The sequence below is a fragment of the Halichoerus grypus genome, chromosome 14 (genome assembly GCF_964656455.1).
Source record: "Halichoerus grypus chromosome 14, mHalGry1.hap1.1, whole genome shotgun sequence".
Lineage (NCBI taxonomy): Eukaryota > Metazoa > Chordata > Mammalia > Carnivora > Phocidae > Halichoerus > Halichoerus grypus.
Window position 1 is genome coordinate 647,813 of NC_135725.1, and position 19,987 is coordinate 667,799.

General features: G+C 49.0%; 2 protein-coding genes across 12 annotated transcripts in view; one reads left to right on the top strand and one right to left on the bottom strand.

Moving 5' to 3' along the window:
• CENPP (centromere protein P) overlaps positions 1-6,013 on the top strand; it is a 249,275-nt gene extending 243,262 nt beyond the window's left edge. Inside the window, exon 9 of one of the 3 annotated variants that reach the window (XM_036098180.2) lies at positions 5,880-6,013. The gene's annotated coding sequence lies outside the window, so the exon portion shown is untranslated. Of the gene's footprint in view, positions 1-582; positions 712-918; positions 1,027-5,879 lie in introns of those variants that run through there. The other 2 variants (XM_078061238.1, XM_036098176.2) reach the window with 2 other exon arrangements.
• Positions 1-19,987, bottom strand: part of IPPK (inositol-pentakisphosphate 2-kinase) — a 45,192-nt gene that overhangs the window by 8,408 nt on the left and 16,797 nt on the right. For 6 of the 9 annotated variants that reach the window (XR_013443605.1, XM_036098088.2, XM_078061236.1 and 3 more), the window contains exons 7-11: positions 14,793-14,851; positions 14,382-14,454; positions 11,108-11,387; positions 9,055-9,205; positions 8,394-8,496 (exon numbers count right to left, since the gene is read on the bottom strand). Coding sequence is in view for 7 of the 9 variants with exons in the window: in XM_036098088.2 (XP_035953981.1) it covers positions 8,394-8,496; positions 9,055-9,205; positions 11,108-11,387; positions 14,382-14,454; positions 14,793-14,851 (666 nt within the window). In the remaining 2 variants the exon portion in view is untranslated. Of the gene's footprint in view, positions 1-266; positions 5,172-6,065; positions 7,269-7,327; positions 8,092-8,393; positions 8,497-9,054; positions 9,206-11,107; positions 11,388-14,381; positions 14,455-14,792; positions 14,852-19,987 lie in introns of those variants that run through there. The other 3 variants (XR_013443604.1, XM_078061232.1, XM_078061231.1) reach the window with 3 other exon arrangements.

Below are 19,987 nucleotides of genomic sequence, written 5' to 3' on the forward strand. Positions count from 1 at the left end.
TTTTTTAAGATTTATTTATTTTATTTTATTTTATTTATTTTTTTTTTTTTTTAAAGATTTTATTTATTTATTTGAGAGAGAGAGAATGAGAGAGAGAGCACATGAGAGGAGGGAGGGTCAGAGGGAGGAGCAGACTCCCTGCAGAGCAGGGAGCCCGATGCGGGACTCGATCCCGGGACTCCAGGATCATGACCTGAGCCGAAGGCAGTCGCTTAACCAACTGAGCCACCCAGGCGCCCGTAAGATTTATTTATTTTATTTTAGAGAGAGAGAGAGCACACATGCACAAATGCGGGGAGGGGCAAGGGAGAGGGATAGGGACAAGCAGACTCCCTGCTGAGCGGGGAGCCTGATGGGGGCTCGATCCCAGCACCCTGGGATCATGGCCTGAGCCGAAGGCAGATGCTTAACCGACTGAGCCACCCAGGCGCCCCTGTTTTAATTAGTTTTAAAATAACACCTAAAATAATAGAAAATGCCCATGCTGGAAGACTAAATATTGTATAGCCATCAACTCCTATTGTCATTTTAGTGCCAAACCAATCAAAATCCCAACAGGTTTGTTATTGCTTTTCCTTGTAGACCTGAACAAGCTGATTCTAAGATGTATGTACACAAGCAAAGGCCAAGAAGAGCCAACGAAAAAGACAATCCTGAAGACGGTAGAATGATTTGCTCTACTGGGTATCAAGGCTTGTTTTGACTCTCTAGTGATCAGGATAATTCCTGTGATTCTGGGACAATTCCATATGAAAGTAAAATAAAACCCTACCTCATGCCATACCCACCAAACGTGATAGGCAAAACAGTAAAGGTTTCTAAAATACCTGTAGGACCCTAAGATAGATAAAGACTTCTTAAAAAGGAAGAAGATGTAAATTAAACTATCCTAAAATTATGAACTTCCTTTCTTAAAAGGACTCCACTGAGAGTACAGTAGCAAGCTCCAGAGTCGAAGAAGACACCAGGAGCACATCTATCTGACTGTGGGCTTCTATCCAGAATACATGAAGAACTCCTTCAAATCGATTAAAAAAAGACAATCCTACAAAAACTGGGCAAAAGACTTAACACAAAAGAAAACACAGATGAAAAGGTGCTTAATCTCATCACCATAATAAGCCACCACTACAGTCACCAGAATGGCTGAAAAATAAAAGACTGAGGGGCAATGGGAACTACTCTAGCCAGCTGTAGGAATAGAAGAAGGTAACTGTTTTGCAGTATCTCCTAAAGCTAATATGCTCACATCTCTGGCCCAGAAATTCCATTCCTGGGAATATATCCAAGAGAAATGTGTGACATGTTCACCAAGATATCAGCTTAAGAATGTTTACAACAGCTTTATTCATAACAGCCGAAAACGGGGAACAACCCAAATGTCCATCAACAGTAAATGGATAAACTGTGGTACATCTATTCAGTGGATTGCTATAAAGCAGTGCCAGTATGGAAATGCACACAATAATATGAATCTTATAAATAGTACACAGAGTTTTTTCTTCTTAAAAAAGACAGGATTCCATATATAAAGTTCAAAAGCAAAACAAACCAAACTATAAGAATATAAATCAACACAATAGTTAATTCTGGGGAGAAAAGAAAGAGGAATGACTGGCAGGGAAACGACAGGGATTATGTTTGGCTGCAAGGGTTCTACATCCAAACCTAGCTGGTAATTCCACAAGAGTTTGCTTTGTGACAAATCATTGGGCTGTACATTTTTTTCTGTGTACTTTCCGTATGTGCTATATCTCACAGTACAAATGGTATCCACAAATAGAGGAAGCACAGCATATGTGTATGAAGCTGGATAAATAAATACAAAGTATGCACACCTAATCAGTATGCCCAATAATGAGAGAGAAAGAGAACCTCCTAAAAGCAGGCATAGGAAAAACTCTCCCCCTGAGAAAGGGCAGTTAGACTGATAGAAGACCTCTAAGCAGCCACATCCACAGTCAGATGACATTACATCGAATGATTCAGTGCTAGGAGAAAAACATTGAACCCCTTATTTGTACACAGAAAACATTACCTTTCAAAACTGCGGAGAATATAAACATATCCAGATAAACAGGATGTAGAATTTTCCAAAAGGCTTTCACTAAGTTACTAATGTAATTTCTAGGGGCGCCTGGGTGGCTCAGTTGGTTAAGTGTCTGCCTTCGGCTCAGGTCATGATCTCAGGGTCCTGGGATCGAGCCCCGCATCGGGCTCCCTGCTCGGCGAGAAGCCTGCTTCTCTCTTTCCCACTCCCCCTGCTTGTGTTCCCTCTCTCACTGTGTCTCTCTCTGTCAAATAAATAAAAAAATAAAATCTTAAAAAAAAAAATAAGTTACTAATGTAATTTCTAAAGGGTTTACTTGAAGAAGAGGAAAACCACAAACAACTGTAGGCCAATAAATTAGATGATCTAGATGAAATAGAGAAACTCCTAAAAAGACACAAACTATCAAAACTGACTCAAGAAGAAACAGACAGTATCATCAGACCTGTAACAAATAAAGAGACTGAACTGGGTATCAAAACACTAACTACAAAGAAAGGGGCAGGCCAGATGGCTTCACTACTGAACTGTATCAAATATTTAAAGAATAATTAACATCAGTCCTTCTCAAAACCCTCCAAAAAGTATAAGGCTGGAACATTCCCAGCTCATGTGACAATGCTAGTATTACCTGATATCAAAACCAAAAAAGACATCATAAAAGATGTAAACTACAGACAATAATCCTCAACAATATAACAGCAAACTGAATCTAGCAACATATACGAAGGATCATGTGCCATGACCAAGTACAATTTATACCAGGAATGTGAGGTGGGTTTTAACATCCAAAAACAAATGAATATTCCATATCTACAAAATTTAAAACAAAAACATGATAATCTCAATTTCCACAGAAAAGACATTTGATAAACTCCAACATCCCTTCTTGATAAAAACACTCAACAAATTAGGAAAAGCAGCAACCTTCTTCAATCTGATAAAGGATATCTACGAAAAACCCACAGCTAACATCATATATAATGATGAAAGACTAACACTGTCCCAACAAGACCAGGGAAAATCAGGTATGTCTGTTCTTGCAACATCTATTCCACACTGTACTAAAGATTCTAGCTAGGGCAGTTAGGCAAGAAAAAGACATAAAAGGCATCCAAATTGGAAAGGAAGACAACAATCTCTAGTCACAGATGATCTTTTATTTTTTTTTTTTTTAAGATTTTATTTATTTATTTGAGAGAGAGAATGAGACAGAGAGAGCATGAGAGGGTCAGAGGGAGAAGCAGACTCCCTGCCGAGCAGGGAGCCCGATGTGGGACTCGATCCCGGGACTCCAGGATCATGACCTGAGCCGAAGGCAGTCGCTTAACCAACTGAGCCACCCAGGCGCCCACAGATGATCTTGTATAGAAAGAATTCTAAGGAATCTACTAAAAATCTGTTAGAATAAAGGAATTCAGCAAGGTTGCAAGCTACAGGATCAATATACAAACACAAACTAATTTCTATACACTTACAACAATCAATTGGAAAACAGAATTAAGAAAAATACATTTACAACAACATCAAAAACAATAAAACATTCAGGAATAACCTTAAAGTACAAAATGCACACTCTGAAAACTACAAATGACTGTTGAAAGAAAACTGAAGATCTAAATAAATTGAAAAGCATCCCATGTTAACAAATTGGAAGATTTACTATTGTAAAGATGGCTATTCTAACTAAAGTGATCTACAGACTCACCACAATCCCTATAACTATCCCAGCTGGCTTCTTTGTAGAAATTGGCAAGCTGATTCTAAGATTTATATGGAATCACAAGGGGCTCCAAATAGCAAAAACAATCTTGCAAAAGAATAGTAAAGTTGGACAACTTACACGTCCCAATTTCAAATCTTACTAAAAAGCAACAGTAATCAAGACGGGACTGGTATAAATATAAACATATATACCAAAGGAACACCATGGAGCATTCAGAAATAAACCCATAGGTCTACTGTCAACTGATTTGAACAGGGGTGCCAAGAACATTCAGTGGGATTTAAAAAATAATCTTTTCAACAAATGGTGCTGGGACAACTGGACATCAACATGCAAAGCATGAAGCTGGAACCCTACCTCAAATAATATACAAAAATTTACTCAGAATGGATCAAAGAACTAAGTGTAAGAGATAAAACCACAAAATTCTTAGAAGAAAACAGGAAAATATTCATGAGTTTGGATTTAGCAATGGATTCTTAGATATGACACCAAAAGCATGAATACAAGAAAAAACATAAATTAAACCTCATCAAAATCAAAAACATTTTTGCATCAAAGGGCATTTTTCTCAGAAAGTAAAAAGACAACTAATAGAATGGAAGAAAATTATTTGCATATCATATGTGATAAGGGCCCACTTCCCACAATATACAGAATTCTTATAGCTCAGCAAGACAAATTACATCATTTAAAAGTTGGCAAAGGATCTGAATAGACACTTCTCCAAGGAAGGTATACAAACGGGCAAAAAAAAACACGAAAAAATGCTCTGTCTTCTGGGAAATGCAGATCACAACAAGATACCACTTTACACCCACCAGGATGGCAAAATTCAAAATGATAAATAACAAGTGTCATTGAAAATATGGAGAGGTTGGAACCCTCACACATTGCTGGTAGGAATGTAAAATGGGACAGCCACTCTGGAACTGTCTGGCAGATCCTGATAAAATTAAACATAAGTTACCATTTGACCCAGCAATTCCACTCCTAGGTATATGCCCGAGAAAAGTAACAACACGTGCACACAACAATTTGTACACAAATACTTACAGCAGCAGCATTCATAATAGTCAGAATGTCCATCAATAATAAATGGATAAAATGTAACATATCTATAGAATGGAGTATTCTTCAACTACACAAAAGGAGCGAAGTGTTGCTACATGACGCTACATGATGCTACGATGCAGATGAACCTTGAGAACATGCTAAGTGAAGGAATCCAGTCCTAACGGACCAGGTACTGAATGAGTCCGATTACATGCAGTGTCCGCAGGAGGTGCGTCCACAGAGACAGGAACTCAATGGCTGCTTCGGGCAGGTGGGTGGGGAGAAGAGGGGATGACAGCGAAAGGGGGCGGGATTTCTTTCTGAGGTGATGAAAATGTTCTGAAATTGGTGAAAAAATCACTGAGTTACATACTTTAGACAGGTAATTTGTATGATCTGTAAGTTATATCTCAATAAACCCATTATAGAAAAAAAGAAAGCAGGGAAGATCGGAGATGCAAGAACACTGGGCAAAGACAAGGGTAAGCAATACTGTAAACTACGATTTTAGAAAAGAACAAGACAAGGAGAATACCAGACAACAACTGCATGAAAAGTGGCAGAGGTGGGAGAAATGACTGGAACAGACCCAGTTCCTTCTGTTGTGTGTCTGCGGTGGTGGTCAGATTAACATTAGGCTTCGAATGTGCATGGTCAGACTGGACAAGTAACCACTACAGGGACAGAAAGAGAATGTGCAACTTCCAAACCAACAGAGCAAAAAATGGAATATAAAAACAGACAAGCTGGGGGCGCCTGGGTGGCTCAGTCAGTTAAGTGTCTGCCTTCGGCTCAGGTCATGATCCCGGGGTCCTGGGATCGAGCCCTGCATCGGCCTCCCTGCTCAGTGGTGATCCTTGCTTGTCCTTCTCCGTCTGTCCCTGCTGCACCCTTCCCCCCAACCCACCCCTCCGCTCATGCTCTCTCAAATAAATAAAATCTTAAAAAAAAAAAGAAAAACAAACCTGACAAGCAAAAGTAAACAGAGGTCCGGAAACTAGAGACCGGGGGCCAAATCCAGCTCACCACCTGTTTTTGTAAATGCAGTTCTACTAGAACACAGCTGCACTCCTCCTGGTCTGTCCGTGGCTAACCCTGAACTACAAGGGCGCGCCGAGCAGGTGTAGCAGAGGCGGCCGGTCTGCAGGGTCTAAAGCACCTACCGTCTGGCCCTTTACAGAGCAAGCGTGTTGACTCCTGCTGCGGAATTCTACACAACGGAGAGTGGGCGTCGCTCTGGGCTCTGGGTTCCTAGCCTCGAAAGAAAGGCAGTAGTCCCTGCTCTCACTTCATCAGAGGTACAGGGCTCGGCCAGTTCTTGAAAGAATTAAGTCTGTAGCCTCAGAATGTTCTCGCCCTGCTCCGCCAGCTCCCTCCACAACCACCCTCTTCAGACTCCAAGCGCCAGAGCCGAACTCCCTCGACCAGGCAGAGCCTGACGCTCCCACACGGACCTCACGCCGCCTTCCGCTGCAGCCGGGCCGGCGAGCGACGCATGCAGGTGGGCAGGCCCCCGACGGCGTGTGCGAGCGAGCAGCTCCGGAAAGACGCGCTGCCAACCGCGGCCGTGTGCTGCTCGGCGGGAGGACGGCCCCATGCGCACGGCACGGCCGAGATCCCGAGGCCTCAGGACCCTGACCGAGCCCCCCCAGTGACAGCATCTTGCACAACCTACAGTGCGGACACACGCCACGATCCGATTCCAGTCTGTGTGTGTGCCCGCGGGTCAGCGCACGCGCCCCACCGCAGTGAGATCCCGAGCACAGCCATGACCGCGAGCACGCCTCCTGCTGACCTCTTGGAGCTACACCCACCTTCCTTCCGCCATCACTCAGCCCTCTCATGTCAGGAATGTCACACAAACAGTCCGAGTGTGTGACCTTCTGGCACTGGTTTTGTCACCCTGCGCAGCTCCCTGCAGCCAGCCAGGTCATCTGTCGCTCAGGGCTGTGAGCATGAGCACTCCCTTCTCTGTGACACACGCGCAGGAGTGAGAGGCCAGCCTGTAGGGGACGTGCAGGTTCTGTGAGAAGCTGCCGCTGCTTCCGCACGTGGTTTCCTACCCCCCAGCACAGACGAGGGACCCACTTCTCTGCGCCAGCACCCAGCACCACCCCGGCCCTGGGCCAGCGTGCTGCTCAGTTCAGCCATTCTGGTAGGTGTAGTGACTGCCTGAGTCTCTTACCACAAGATTTTACATATGAGGTTAAAAACTGAAGTAGCGAAGTAATCCAGGTTTATCTGGTAGCAAATTTGAAAAAGAGAAACGTATAGAGGCGCCTGGGTGGCTCAGTCGTTAAGTGTCTGCCTTCGGCTCAGGTCATGATCCCAGGGTCCTGGGATCGAGCCCCGCATCGGGCTCCCTGCTCAGCGGGAAGCCTGCTTCTCCCTCCTCCACTCCCCCTGCTTGTGTTCCCTCTCTCGCCGTGTCTCTCTCTGTCAAATAAATAAATAAATAAAATCTTAAAAAAAAGAGAGAGAGACGTATAAAAAAAAGTCTTCTGTTGCTTCTCTTAAACAAAGCAGCAGTGCCGTTACCTAGTCCTAATCAGTGTACCCACGTTGTAGACAACACAGGGGAGATTCTGGTGCAAAGACTCCACGTTTGGATCTCTCCCCACGCTGAGCACCTCAGAGTATTCCCCACGACATCCTCCATCCTCTTCCTCGACACTGTGACAGCTGTAGGAGAAGGAGCAGCCAAAGCCAAGTGGGGACCAGACACAAGGTGGGGACCAGGACAGGTGAGCCGAGGGCACCAGGGCAGCTGCCCACCTGCCCAGGGAGACAGCCACTCGGCTGTGCGCCCCTCCGCCCCTCACCGCGTTAGCGTTCAGCCAAACTGACAGCCCAGTGAAGCCTACGGCTCTCTCCGAATACGATTTTTAAATGCAGAAGATAAACAGCAGGATGACTATATCAAATACCAGAATATTTTTTAAAACAATGTGTGACGCAGTCCTGCACCACAAAACCTCAAGAGTGACGACTAAAGATAACGTGAGGTGTCTGTAGCCGCTATCGTGAGAAACGAATAGGTCTGGTTCTCTCAGAGGCCAAGTCGGGGGTCCAGCTGACCCGATCGTGGTTGTCGCCATACTCACAATGGAGGAAATGCTGAATTTCAGCCAGAGATTAGTGAAAATAAAGATGCTCTTTTCTTGCTATCCAAGTCCAGTGAGCCTCTGAATTCCCTCGGAGCAGGACGAGGCCTGGGGGCAGGGGCGAGTCCCAGCGAGGGCCACAAGCAGAGGGACAGCTGCTGAGAGGGAAGCGCAGGGCGGTGGCCCTGGGTCCTGGCCCCCAACACACGGGTGGGAGAGGGCTGGGTCTGGGCTGGCCGGAGCCCCCAGGGAGGAAGGGAAATCCTCCCTGAAAGCTAAGGTTCCGGTCACCACCTGCCTGGGCCACCCAAGGGAAACAACCACTTTTTTTTAACTCCCCAATTTTTCTGCTTTAAGCCCCAGGTGCAGGTAATGAGAAACGACATGTCTTGGGAAAGCCCCAAGTTAGTGTTAAGAGCCTACGGAGCACACAGTGTTTCCAGAAGGGTCTGCCCACCTTCGTCAGTGCAAAGGCCACTGTCCCATCGTCCTCAGTGGAAAGATCAAGTAGCTTCTGATAAAACACTTCATCATAAGGCCCGTCTATTTGCAACGTTTTTCTGAAAGAGAAGGCACAAAAAAACAGGATGGCAAAGCCACCTGGAAATGGTTTCTTAGACTACCAATTTAACAGTCGCACATCTGCCTTTCACATCTCAAAGATCCACCTCTTCCTAACACGAAACTTTGTTCTGAAGCAGCAACTTTAGAGCGTAAGAGCAAAACCAGGGAGCCCGGGCTGCCTCCTGTTTATGACACATGGCATCCAGGCCAGAGACGCTGGTGAGCGGGGAGGGGACAGAGGAGTCCAGGTCAGCCTGGCCACAAGCCTGCCACAGAGCCCTCCGGAGTCCTCCGGCGGAGACCTATGTCCTGGCAGGGCCGGCGGGTGGGGCGGGAGCGGCTGGCCAGCTGCGGAGCAGCACTGCCCCCTGCAGGCCCGGCCGACACAGCACGGGACGGCCAGCGAGCCAGCCAGCCCGGGGCCTCCTTCCCGGGCTGGGCCTGGGAGTGGCCGCGGCTGGGGTGACCCCCTTCCCCCATCCCCGTCTTGCCCTCAGGAATGCTGGGGCCCACTCAGCCTAGCAAGGGCCGGGCTGCGAGGGCCTGGGCCTCACCTCTCCTCAGGAAACTCCTCCAGGTACCGCTCAACCCGCCGGTACAGAGGGTAGAGGCCTTCGATGTCCAGCAGGTCCAACATCTGCACCTGGAGGGTTTTGTACAGAAGACAGCCCTTCGGTAACCCCGAGCACTCCGGGCTGTTTTTTCCTACCAAGAATATCGGGAAAACAAGAGGTTTCCTGTCAAGGACTGAAGAAAGCCTGGGCACGGGCCACACCCTGCCTCACGGAGCTGCTGGGGCACGGGGCCAGGCGCCCAAGACAGGCAGGGGAGCCGCGTCTCGCTCTGTGCTGCTCCCTCTCAAAGGCCTTCAGCTCATCACAGCAGCCCAGACCTCAGTGCAGACACGGCTCTCAGTCTGAATTAGCCAGGCGCAAAAATTTTAAATGACCACACTGACGTCCCCAAACCTGGGAGACCGTGTCTGTGGAGCCCAGAGCCACAGCCCATGCTGATGCGTGGGTGGCCACATAGGACGGCAGTCAAAGCCGCCGCCGATAAACCCGCAGCAGGGAGCGGTCACCACGGGGTCAGGGTGGGCACCAGGGGCCGTGCCCCGGGGAAGACAGGGTCCCGGGCCCCTCCCTCCCCCTTGAAGGGGGCAGCCGTGTGCAGTACGGACACTTTGACCTCTGACCTCCCACTGCTGGCAGGACACGCTCAGCCACTTGAGACAGGGTGGAAACACACAGACCCAGCTAGGGGGATTTGCTGAAATTACAGGCTGTGTGTGGAGTACCTACCTCGTGGTCAATAAAAATTTCAAAAAATACGATTGCTGACACGCATTTGGTTATTAGGCAAAAATATCAGATTACAGAGTAGCACGGAGAGCACGATTTGTCGTCCTAGACGGCACGTCCCGTGGGTCATGCTGGGTCAGCCTGTGTCCGGGGGGGCCTGGCAGAAAAGTCCCAGGTGCCAGCGGAGCCTCAGCATCCATCCGTGTCCTTCCAGACACATTCTGTCGTCTACTTAAGAGCCCCAATATGGGCATAATTCTACCACAATTTTCTGAAGTGATCAGGTATCACTTTTTTATGAAAAAAGCCACAAAATTCATTTGTGCTAAGAAAAATTTGGCCCAGGGACGCATGGGTGGCTCAGTCGTTAAAGCGTCTGCCATCAGCTCAGGTCATGATCCCAGGGTCCTGGGATCGAGCCCCACATCGGGCTCCCTGCTCGGCGGGAAGCCTGCTTCTCCCTCTCCCACTCCCCCTGCCTGCGTTCCCTCTCTCGCTGTGTCTCTCTCTGTCAAATAAGTACATAAAATCTTTAAAAAAAGAAAGAATGAAAGAAAAATTCGGCACGAGGGGCAGACGGCGGGTGATCAGCCACGCCCGGGCCGCCGCTCCGCAAACACGGCAGCACGAGAAGCCACGCAGGAGCAGGGCCACGGTCTCCCTGCATCACACCCTGCGGCGGCCGCCAGAGACCACAGGGCCTTCAGCCTGAAACGGGAATGATCTGAGTCTTCCTCGTCAGCCCACGAAGGAAGCTCCTGGCTACGGCTCCTCATGACACAGGCCTGCGCGTGGCACGGAGCCCACCAGCACACGACCGAGGGACAAATGAGGAGCCTGGGAACATTCACGGCAAGACTCCAAACCTGCCACCACCGAGCTGCCTCAAAGCTGGGACGCCCACTGAGTCACAGCCAGCCCACTGGCAAGTGGAAGTTGTGGGGGCCACCCCACCCCAAAGGGCCCAGAGCTGTGGGACTCCGGCCTTCCGAGCCTCAGCTCTCCACCCGCCGGAGAAAAGCTACCCCTCAGGGTGGCCATGCTGACGAGACGGGCTCACAGGGAAAGTGTTTGGCAAACTACTGAGGACGCACAGACACGGGGAGCGGTGTTTTAGGGAAAAACCCTACAGCTCAGATAAAAGATGAGGCAGGGCATCTCCCCAGCAGGGCTGGGAGGCGGGGAGGGCCAGCTGTGGGGAGCCCTGATGAGGCCCAGGCTGCCCCCACAAGAGCTCCGTGAGGCCAGGCAGGACCCTGGCAGGTCACGCCACACTCTGCCCGCCCCTGCGCCCCGCGTGGCCTACCTTGGCGGTGCAGGCTCCTGCCGAAAGGGCTGGCTTCACAGACACGAGGACCCCGTGGCCCAGGCCCCCGCCTCAGGGCACCTGCCCAGCCCTTGTCCGAGCCGCTCAGCAGCACCCGCGTGATGACCCGCACCAGCTCCCGGATCACAGCCCTTGTGCAGTGGGGCCCGCCGGCCAGGCCGTTGGAAGGGAAGAAGAAGGGCTTCAGGTGGTGTGCGAGCTCGTTCCAGTCAGCCACGGGGCTGCGGGCATCTGTGCAGCCGTAGATCAGCTCACCGTTCTTCAGGCAGGGAGAGAGACAGGGAAACGTCACCTCCACGGGCTGGGGGCAGAACACCTTTGTCTCTGCCCACTGGGCAGGCAAAGGGACTTGACACCCTACATTTGTCTCCATCTGGGGCCCTGCACACCGTGGCCCTCCAGGGAAACCCACCCTCACGCACTGTGTTACTGGCCAAGAGGCAAATCCCATTAGAACATGTAATAGAACAAATGTTCCCAAAAACCTAAGACCGGTCCTGGCCTAAAACACAAGGCCTCAGGCAAACGCAGCCCAAAGCCCAAACCCCCAAAGACCCCAGCCTGTTTATCCGAGAAGCCATGTGACACCCGTGCTCCTAAGGGACACACAGTGTCAGTCTGACCCCGAGCAGGCAAACTTCTTGGCCAGTGTGGGTATCCGTGGGCCACCTGCATCTTGGGGACTTCTGTCCTCTGCGACAGGCTGGGCCACGCTTCCTGCCAGGGCGGGTGAGGCTGCCCGTGTCACCACGTGCACTGTTTCGTCCCCAAGGCCATCCTGCCTTTTAAAACCAAGTCCAGCAAAGACACTCCCATGGCACCAACATTCCCAGGGCTGCGAGCAGGGCTGCCAAGTGGGCTGACCCTGTGACCAAGGGACCCTGATCCCCACACGCCTGAGCAGCAGTGACCAACTCCTTGTCCCCTGGTTTCCCCATCTGAGAGAGGGTGTGGTCAGCAGTCCCCGGACAGTCCCCAGGGGCCCCGACACTCACACCCTGTAGCCCCCTCCCCACGGTGGAGCGTGAGCCACAGCACATCCCTGGCAAGACCACGTTACAAAAGATGCTATGGCTTCCCTCTCGTGCCGCTCCTCTCAAGCCACGTGGCCCCGCTGAGCAGACCCTGGAGCTCCGCCCCCGGCCAGGAACCAAGGCGTCCTGCCCACACCATTAAGGACACCATCCTGGGAGCCCAGCCTCAGGCCCTCGCCAAGCTGTCAGAGAGGACACGGCCTCGAGAGGGACCCGGCGCCAGGGCCAGCTATGCCGCCCGATTCCAGGCCATGACACTGAGCGCCGGGGTTTGGTTGTTACGTAGCAGTGGGGATTGATCTGGACTGACCCCAGCAATGTCCTCCTAACACAGAGGAGGACGGTCCCTGCCCCGGGTGGCACTTGGCAATTCAGTCCCCAAGGTGTGGACTGGGCATTCATCCTTCATCTGGGTCCTGCGATGCAAGAGTGCGCGTGATGCCTCCCGGGGGGTCTCCTGTCATGCGTCGGAGCAAGAGGCACACAGCTGAGGTCACTGCTGGCCCCGGGACCCAGGGAAGCCGTGACGAGACGACTGGCCCTTGAGATGGGCCTTACCAGCAGGAAGAAGGCGTGCCAGGCAGAGGGCCAGCAGGAGCTCCTGCTGGGGAAGGAGACCAAGGCGAAGCACTAAGGGAAACTGGGCACTGGGGGCCGCCACCAGGTCTGGTGCGGGAGCCGCCCTCCTCCAGGCCTGTGAGCCGCTGGGGGACTGCTGGCGGGCGGAAGCCTCTTCTCCCCAGGGTCTAAAATCCACGCAAGTACAGATGATTGTGACATCAGCGGAGTGCCGTTGTCCCGGGCTCCATGACAAGGCGCCACATCCCCCACGTCTCCCAAGTGCCCAGTGTCGGGGTGGACACGGCCACAGCTGTGGAGTCTGTGCAGAACACTCAGCACGCAGGGAAGAGACTCCCACAGCGGACGGTGGTGGCACCAGCCACGGCCCGGGAAACGGCCCACACCTGACCCTGAGAACCGAAGCCTGGCTCAAGAGCAGCGACGGCACGTGCAGGAGCGCGCACTGTCGCTCCAGAGAGCGTCCGGAAAAGCCAGCCTGTGTCACTTCTCTTAACCCCGGCCCCAGGGCAGGCACAGTCAGCAAAGGGTCCGCCGGGAAGACTGCCCGCCTCACTGAAGGTTCCAGATCAATCCCCAGATGAAAGAGGATTCATCTTTAGGACTGAAATATAAAGTCCCTTCAGTCTTCATAACAATTAAAAATAAAAACTGACTGTGAAATAGGCCCTTTTTCTAGAATTGGGAAGGTGGAGGCAGATGGGTTAAAGTCCATTCACTCTGACCAGATTTCTGAGCCCGATGGGGGAAAGCAGGTGGAGAAGAGGCTCCCGCCCACCCTCCCAAGCTCACTCCGAGGGACATCCGTGTGCAGAGCACCCCCATCCACCCAGAGCGGCACGCAGAGGGCACGAGGCTGTCCGGATACAACAGCCCTGCTTCTCCACGCAGACGCAGTGCTCGCAAGCCTGGCCCGCGCCGCAGACTCGCGCTCCCACGGAACGCCGAACGGGGACGCAGCCGGGGCAGGACGCAGGGTCAGGGGTGAGCAGAAAAGGAGACGGCGAGGGGGACCCGAGCGGACACACTTCCAACACAGGCCACACTGAGCCCTCCTCCAGCTCGGGGCCAGCCCTGCTCCCCGCCCCCCTCGGCCTCACCGGCCTCCCGCCAGCAGGCAACCGCAGGGTGTGGGAGCCGGGGCAGGGAGCCTGCAGACGGCGGAGGAGGAGCTGCAGGGGCCAGCGCCAGGGTCGGGTGGCGGACGCTCCCCGTGCAGGGCCGGGAGCCCGGAGCCACTGAGACTTGGCTCACTGACCAGATCTGGGAACTACGCGGTCCCTAAATCAACTGCGACCAAAGGCACAGGTGGGGCCACTCTCTCAGAGATGCAGAGAACCCCTGGGACGCAGCCCAGCGGAGTCGGGGCCGTCCTGTCCCGGGACCCGAGTTGGGCTGTGTGCACCCAGGGAGCCAAGGCCGCCCAGTGGTCCAGGAGCTGATGTCCCACACTCTAGGGGTCACAGGATGCCCCGCCTGTGGAACGCGGCTTGGAAAAAGAACCAAAGGACTTTGCACCACGGCAGCCCCAGCCCAGACGCCCTCATCTGCGGGACCGAAGTGCCCTGGGTTCGCCCAACCCGGTGTGGACACCCAGCGGCCCCTCCGCTGAAGTGGCACGAAAGAGAAGCAACTCTTACCTTAAATATCTTTAAGTTGTTCTGAGCTTCCTGTAACAAGCTCTTCAAGGCAAAGTGCATTCTCTGCTTATTTCTAAAAGGAAAAGACACGATTGATAGAATTATGAGCAGTCTTTGCTTTCACCTGCCTGAGGCTCAGGGGACGGGACTCAGGGGATGTGCCTCTGAGGGCAGCTTGGAGGCTTCAGGCTCTGGGGGCTAAGGAGCCACATGCCCCCAGCCTTTCTCAAGGAGGCCCCCCATCACTGTTCCTAACCCCCCTGCTCCCCAGCCGCTGCCCCCCACAGCTGAGCTGACCCCAGGCAAGAACCCTGAGCTCTGCCCAGGACCCTGGCTACCGGCCGGCGAGTGGCCCCCTCCCCCGCCCCCATGGAAGGCGGCACTAAGGCCAAAGGAGAAGTGCTCTCTTACCCTGAGTAGAGGTCGAGGGGACAGTATTTACTTATCTGCTTCCACTTCCCGGTTGCCACCTGTTAAGAAAGCACCAAGTGCTGTAAATGACCGGCTGGGGCAGCACGAGGCCAACGCCTCCGAGAGATGACGAGGGCGCCGAAGGTCCCCGCAGAGGCCAGCACCCAGGGGCCCATCATCACTAGTGGGGCCGGGGCTTGAGTCCAACCCCAGGAACCCTCAGCCCTCCTCTGAGCCTCAGGTGGCTGCCAGCCCAGCCCCCCCCCACGAGCAGGGAAGCTGGCAGCCAGCACCTTTTCAAAATGACACAGCGAAAGCGGCCTCTTTCTACAGCCAGCAGCACACGGTCTCACAAAATGACATGGCTAAACTCTGCTAATCAGATGAACAAACCCTTACAATTGTAATGTTCAGGAAGAGGAGGGTATGGCTAGTAATTTCATGTTTGGGGGGAGAAGATACATTGGCACAACCTTCTGAAAGTCAACTTGCTGGTTTCCATCAAATTTGCAATGTGGGTATCCCCTGACTTGGCAAATCTATGAGGAGTCATGAGATCAAGAATGCTCACTGCAGCCTGACTGTAACAGCGAGGTCGGGAAATAGCTTCACAGGGCATCTGCTCCCGTGGGCCACATGCTAAATGAAGGAATGAATAAACGATATTCAGCTTACAGAAAGAGGCAACACAAAAAATCACCAACATTTATTCAATAAAAAAACGCAATTTGCCTAGGTGGAAATGTTGTTACTTTGCTTAAAAAAAAAAGGGGGGCCTCCATATGTGCATATATCCAAAACACGCTGAAAAAGCCTTGAAGGATACACAACAAACAATCTTCAAGGATTAGTTAAGTGAAAAAAGCAATTAGCAGAACAACTACATATGGTGAGATCCCATATTTCCTTTATAAAAGTATATGTGTCCATGCACATGTGAGCACACGCCAGAATACATGTGGGAAAAGGCATCATCTCATTTCCACTTGGATAACATGTATGTTTGTGTTGGCACAGAGAGAAGTCTGGAAGGATGTGCCAACTGACAACACGGGTTACCTCTGGGAAATTCCGTATTTTATCAGTTAAATGAGCAGGTATTGCTTCATAGTAAAAACCAGTTCTTAAAAAATCCATCAAATGAATGGTGACAATGAAGACCATCTCCTAAATGCTGACATACCTTATTTTCCCTAAGAGCCTAGAAAGTTGTAACACCACAAAGAAAAGATGGGGTGAGTCAGCAAAAATGGTGGAATAAAGACCTCTGGAAATTCTCTCCTCCATAAGGGCAATGAGAAAACTGGCAAAAACTGTCAGAATCAAAATTTTCAGGGGCACCTGGGTGGCTCAGTCATTAAGCGTCTGCCTTCGGCTCAGGTCACGATCCCCGGGTCCTGGGATGGAGTCCCGCATCGGGCTCCCTGCTCAGCGGGAAGCCTGCTTCTCCCTCTCCCTCTGCCTCTTCCCTCTGCTTGTGCTCTCTTTCCCTCGCTCTCAAATAAATAAAATCTTTAAAAAAAAAAAAAAAAAACTTTCAGAATTCTGAAAATTAACCAAAGGCTTGCAACAATCTGGGGAGCATTTACTCAAGAAAAATGGCCAAATCTAGGAACAGTGAACTTTGTGGCATTTTTAATGCTCTCTTCCCACCCCTCTCTCTAGCTCCAAGGAAACCTTAAAAACCAACAACCCCAATCCTCGTGAAAACCCTGGCAGCCACCAGAGGGGGCTGAACCAGGCAGGAGTTTCTCCAAACCCTCATTCCCAAAGAATGGTCATTATGTGACCTATCTCTTGATTTCCCATTTTTGTTACCTGACTCAGAGCTTACCAAGTGCAAAAGGGGCATTTTCCCAAGGGGCATTTGTGAAAACTATCAGAGGCGACTGTTTAACTTCATGGCTACCTGAGAGAGTGGATAACAATTCAATAAAATAAAAGTTGTGGCAAACAATTAGGCTAACCTAAAGCTAAGAAAAAGAAAAAGCTGAGAAATGAGACCAACACAGGCTTTGGAAAGCTACAGCATAACCTGGGCATCTACAAGGCCATGCGCAGGCTCTGGAAAGACCTTAAAAGGCCCTCCCCTTCTGCTGATCTGAGGTTCTGAGGAAGTGAAGGCTAAGGAGAGTTGCAACCGCCATGCTGAGTGTTGATGGTGGGCCCTGTGTGCACACAGAGCCACTCAGCAGAGACTTACTGGTTGCAGACATTCAGGAAAATCTCAGTGCTTAAGAACTGTCAACCAAGAGTTCTTCATCTATTAAACTATCCTTTAAAATGAAGGAGTGATTAAGACACTGCCAGAAAAACAGTAACTAAAAAAAATTTGTTGTTAGCTAACCTGCCCTATAAGAAATACTAAAGGAAACCCTTCAGGCTTAAATGAAAGGGCACTAGACAGTAACTCAAATCCACGTGAAGAAATAAAGAGCACAGCAGTAAAGAAACTACACAAGTAGATAAACATAAAAGACAATACAGATATATTCTGTTTGTGATTTTTTGATCCCATTCCCTTTAAAGACAGAATGTCCCTCACATGGCATAAGGCAATCGTCAGGAATCTATATTGACAAGCATACTATATATAAAGGTTAATTTGTGAGGGGGAAGGCAACAAAGCTACAAGGAGCAGTTTTTGTACACCAGTGAAATTAAGTTGGTATTAACTGAGCTAGACTGTTTAGCTTAAGATGTTAAATTAAAGAGTGACTAGACAGAAAATCAACAACAAAACAGAAGACTTGAACCACACTCTAAACCAACTAGACTTAACAAACATCTATAGGACACTCTACCCAGCAACAGCAGAATACACAATCTGATGAAGGAAACATGGAACATTCTCAAGGAGACATGAAGTCATGCAGATGTTCTCCAAACTCAGTGAAATGAAATTAGAAATCAATAGCTTAAAAAAAAAAAATTGAGAAACTCACAAATATGAGAAATCTAAACACATTCCTAATAATCAATGAATCAGAGAAGAAATCTACAGGGAAATCAGAAAATTGAGACAGAATGAAAATGCAACATACCAAAATTTATGGCAGGCAGAGAGAGCAGGGATTGCATGGAAATTTATACTTATAAACACCTATATAAAAAAGAAGAAAAATCTCAAATCAATAACCTACATTTCTACACTAATGAACTAGAAAAGTAAGGCCAACCTAAATCCAATGCAGATAGAGGGAAGGAAATAATAAAGATTAGTGCAGAGACAGATGAAATGAAAAATAGGGAGAAAAATGAAGAAAAAGAACAAAGCCATAAGTTGTTTCTTTGAAAAGATCAACAATTATTACAAATCCTTTGGCTAGATCAAGAAAAGTGCCTAAAAAAAAGAAATGAAAGAAAGGATGTTACTACCAACCTTGCAGAAATAAAGAAGAATGTTAGATGAATATTATCAACCAACAAATTAGATGAAATGCACAAATTTTTAGAAACACACAACTACCACAACTGAGTCAGGAAGAAATAGAGAATCTGAACAGAATAAAAATAAAAGAAAAAATCTTCCAATAAAGGAAACCCCAGGACCAGATGATTTCACTAGTTAATTCTACCAAATGATTAAAGAAGAATCAACACCGATACTCAAACTCTTCCAAAAAATTAGAGGGGAGAGAAGCAAACACTTCCTAAATCATTCTATGAAGCCAGTTATCACCCTGATACCAAAACCAGACAAAACATCACTACAAAAGAATACTGCAGGCCAATATCTCTTAAGGAAAAGACCTTCAATAAAAACAATAAAAACAATAAAAACTAACAAACCACATTTAGCAGCATATTTAAGGGATTTTACACCTATAATAAAGTGGGATTTATCCCAGAAATACAAGGTTCAACATATGAAAATCAATGTAACAGACCACACTGATAGAAAGGAAAGCACCTCATGATCATCTCCATAGATGTGGGACAAAATCTAACATTCTTTCATGATTAAAAAAAAAAAAACCGGGGCGCCTGGGTGACTCAGTCGTTAAGCGTCTGCCTTCGACTCAGGTAATGATCCCAGGGTCCTGGGATCGAGCCCCGCATCAGGCTCCCTGCTCAGCGGGAAGCCTGCTTCTCCCTCTCCCACTCCCCCTGCTTGTGTTCCCTCTCCCACTGTGTCTCTCTCTGTCAAATAAATAAATAAAATCTTTAAAAAAAAAAAAACTGAAAGCTTCTGCCTAAGATCAGGAACAAGATAAGGATGTCCACTCTTGCTTCTAAACAATATTGTACTGCAAGTTCTAACCAGAGCAATTAGGAAAGAAAAACAAAGGACACCCAGATTGGAAAGGACGAAGTAAAATTATCCCTATTTGCAAGTGATCTGATCATGTATACAGAAAATCCTAAAAAACTACCACCACAAAAAACAAGACAAAAAAAAATAGAGCAAATAAACAGGTTCATCAAGGGTGACAGGATATCAATGTACAAAGAACAATTGCATCTCTCACCTCACACCCATTAGAATGGCTACTATCAGAAAACAAACTAGCAAGTGTTGGTAAGGGTGTAAGGAAAGTGGAACTCTTATGTACCATGGTAGGAACGTAAAATGGCACAGGTGCTGTGGAAAACAGTATGGTGGTTGTAATTAAAAATGAAGTTACCACGTGACCAACAATCCTACTTCTGGGTATACAGTCAAGAGAACTGAAAGCAGAATCTCAGAGGTATTTGCACACCCATGTTCATAGAAGCATTATTTTCACAAAAGCCAAAAGACAGAAGCAACCCAGTGTCTACCACTGGATAAATGGATTAAAAATGTGGTATATATATTCAACAGACTATTATTCAGTCTTTTTTTTTTTAAGATTTTATTTATTTATTTGACAGAGAGAGACACAGTGAGAGAGGGAACACAAGCAGGGGGAGTGGGAGAGGGAGAAGCAAGCTTCCTGCCAAGCAGGGACCCCGATGTGGGGCTCAATCCCAGGACCCTGGGATCATGACCTGAGCCGAAGGCAGACACTTAACAACTGAGCCACCCAGGCGCCCCCTATTATTCAGTCTTAAAAAGGAAGGAAATTCCAACATATTTCACAACATGGATGAACCTTGAGAACATAAGTGAAATGAGTCAGTCACAAAAGGACAAATCCTGTATAATTCCATTTATGTGAAGTAGCTACAGTAGTGAAATTCACAGAGGCAGAAACTAGGATGGTGGTTGC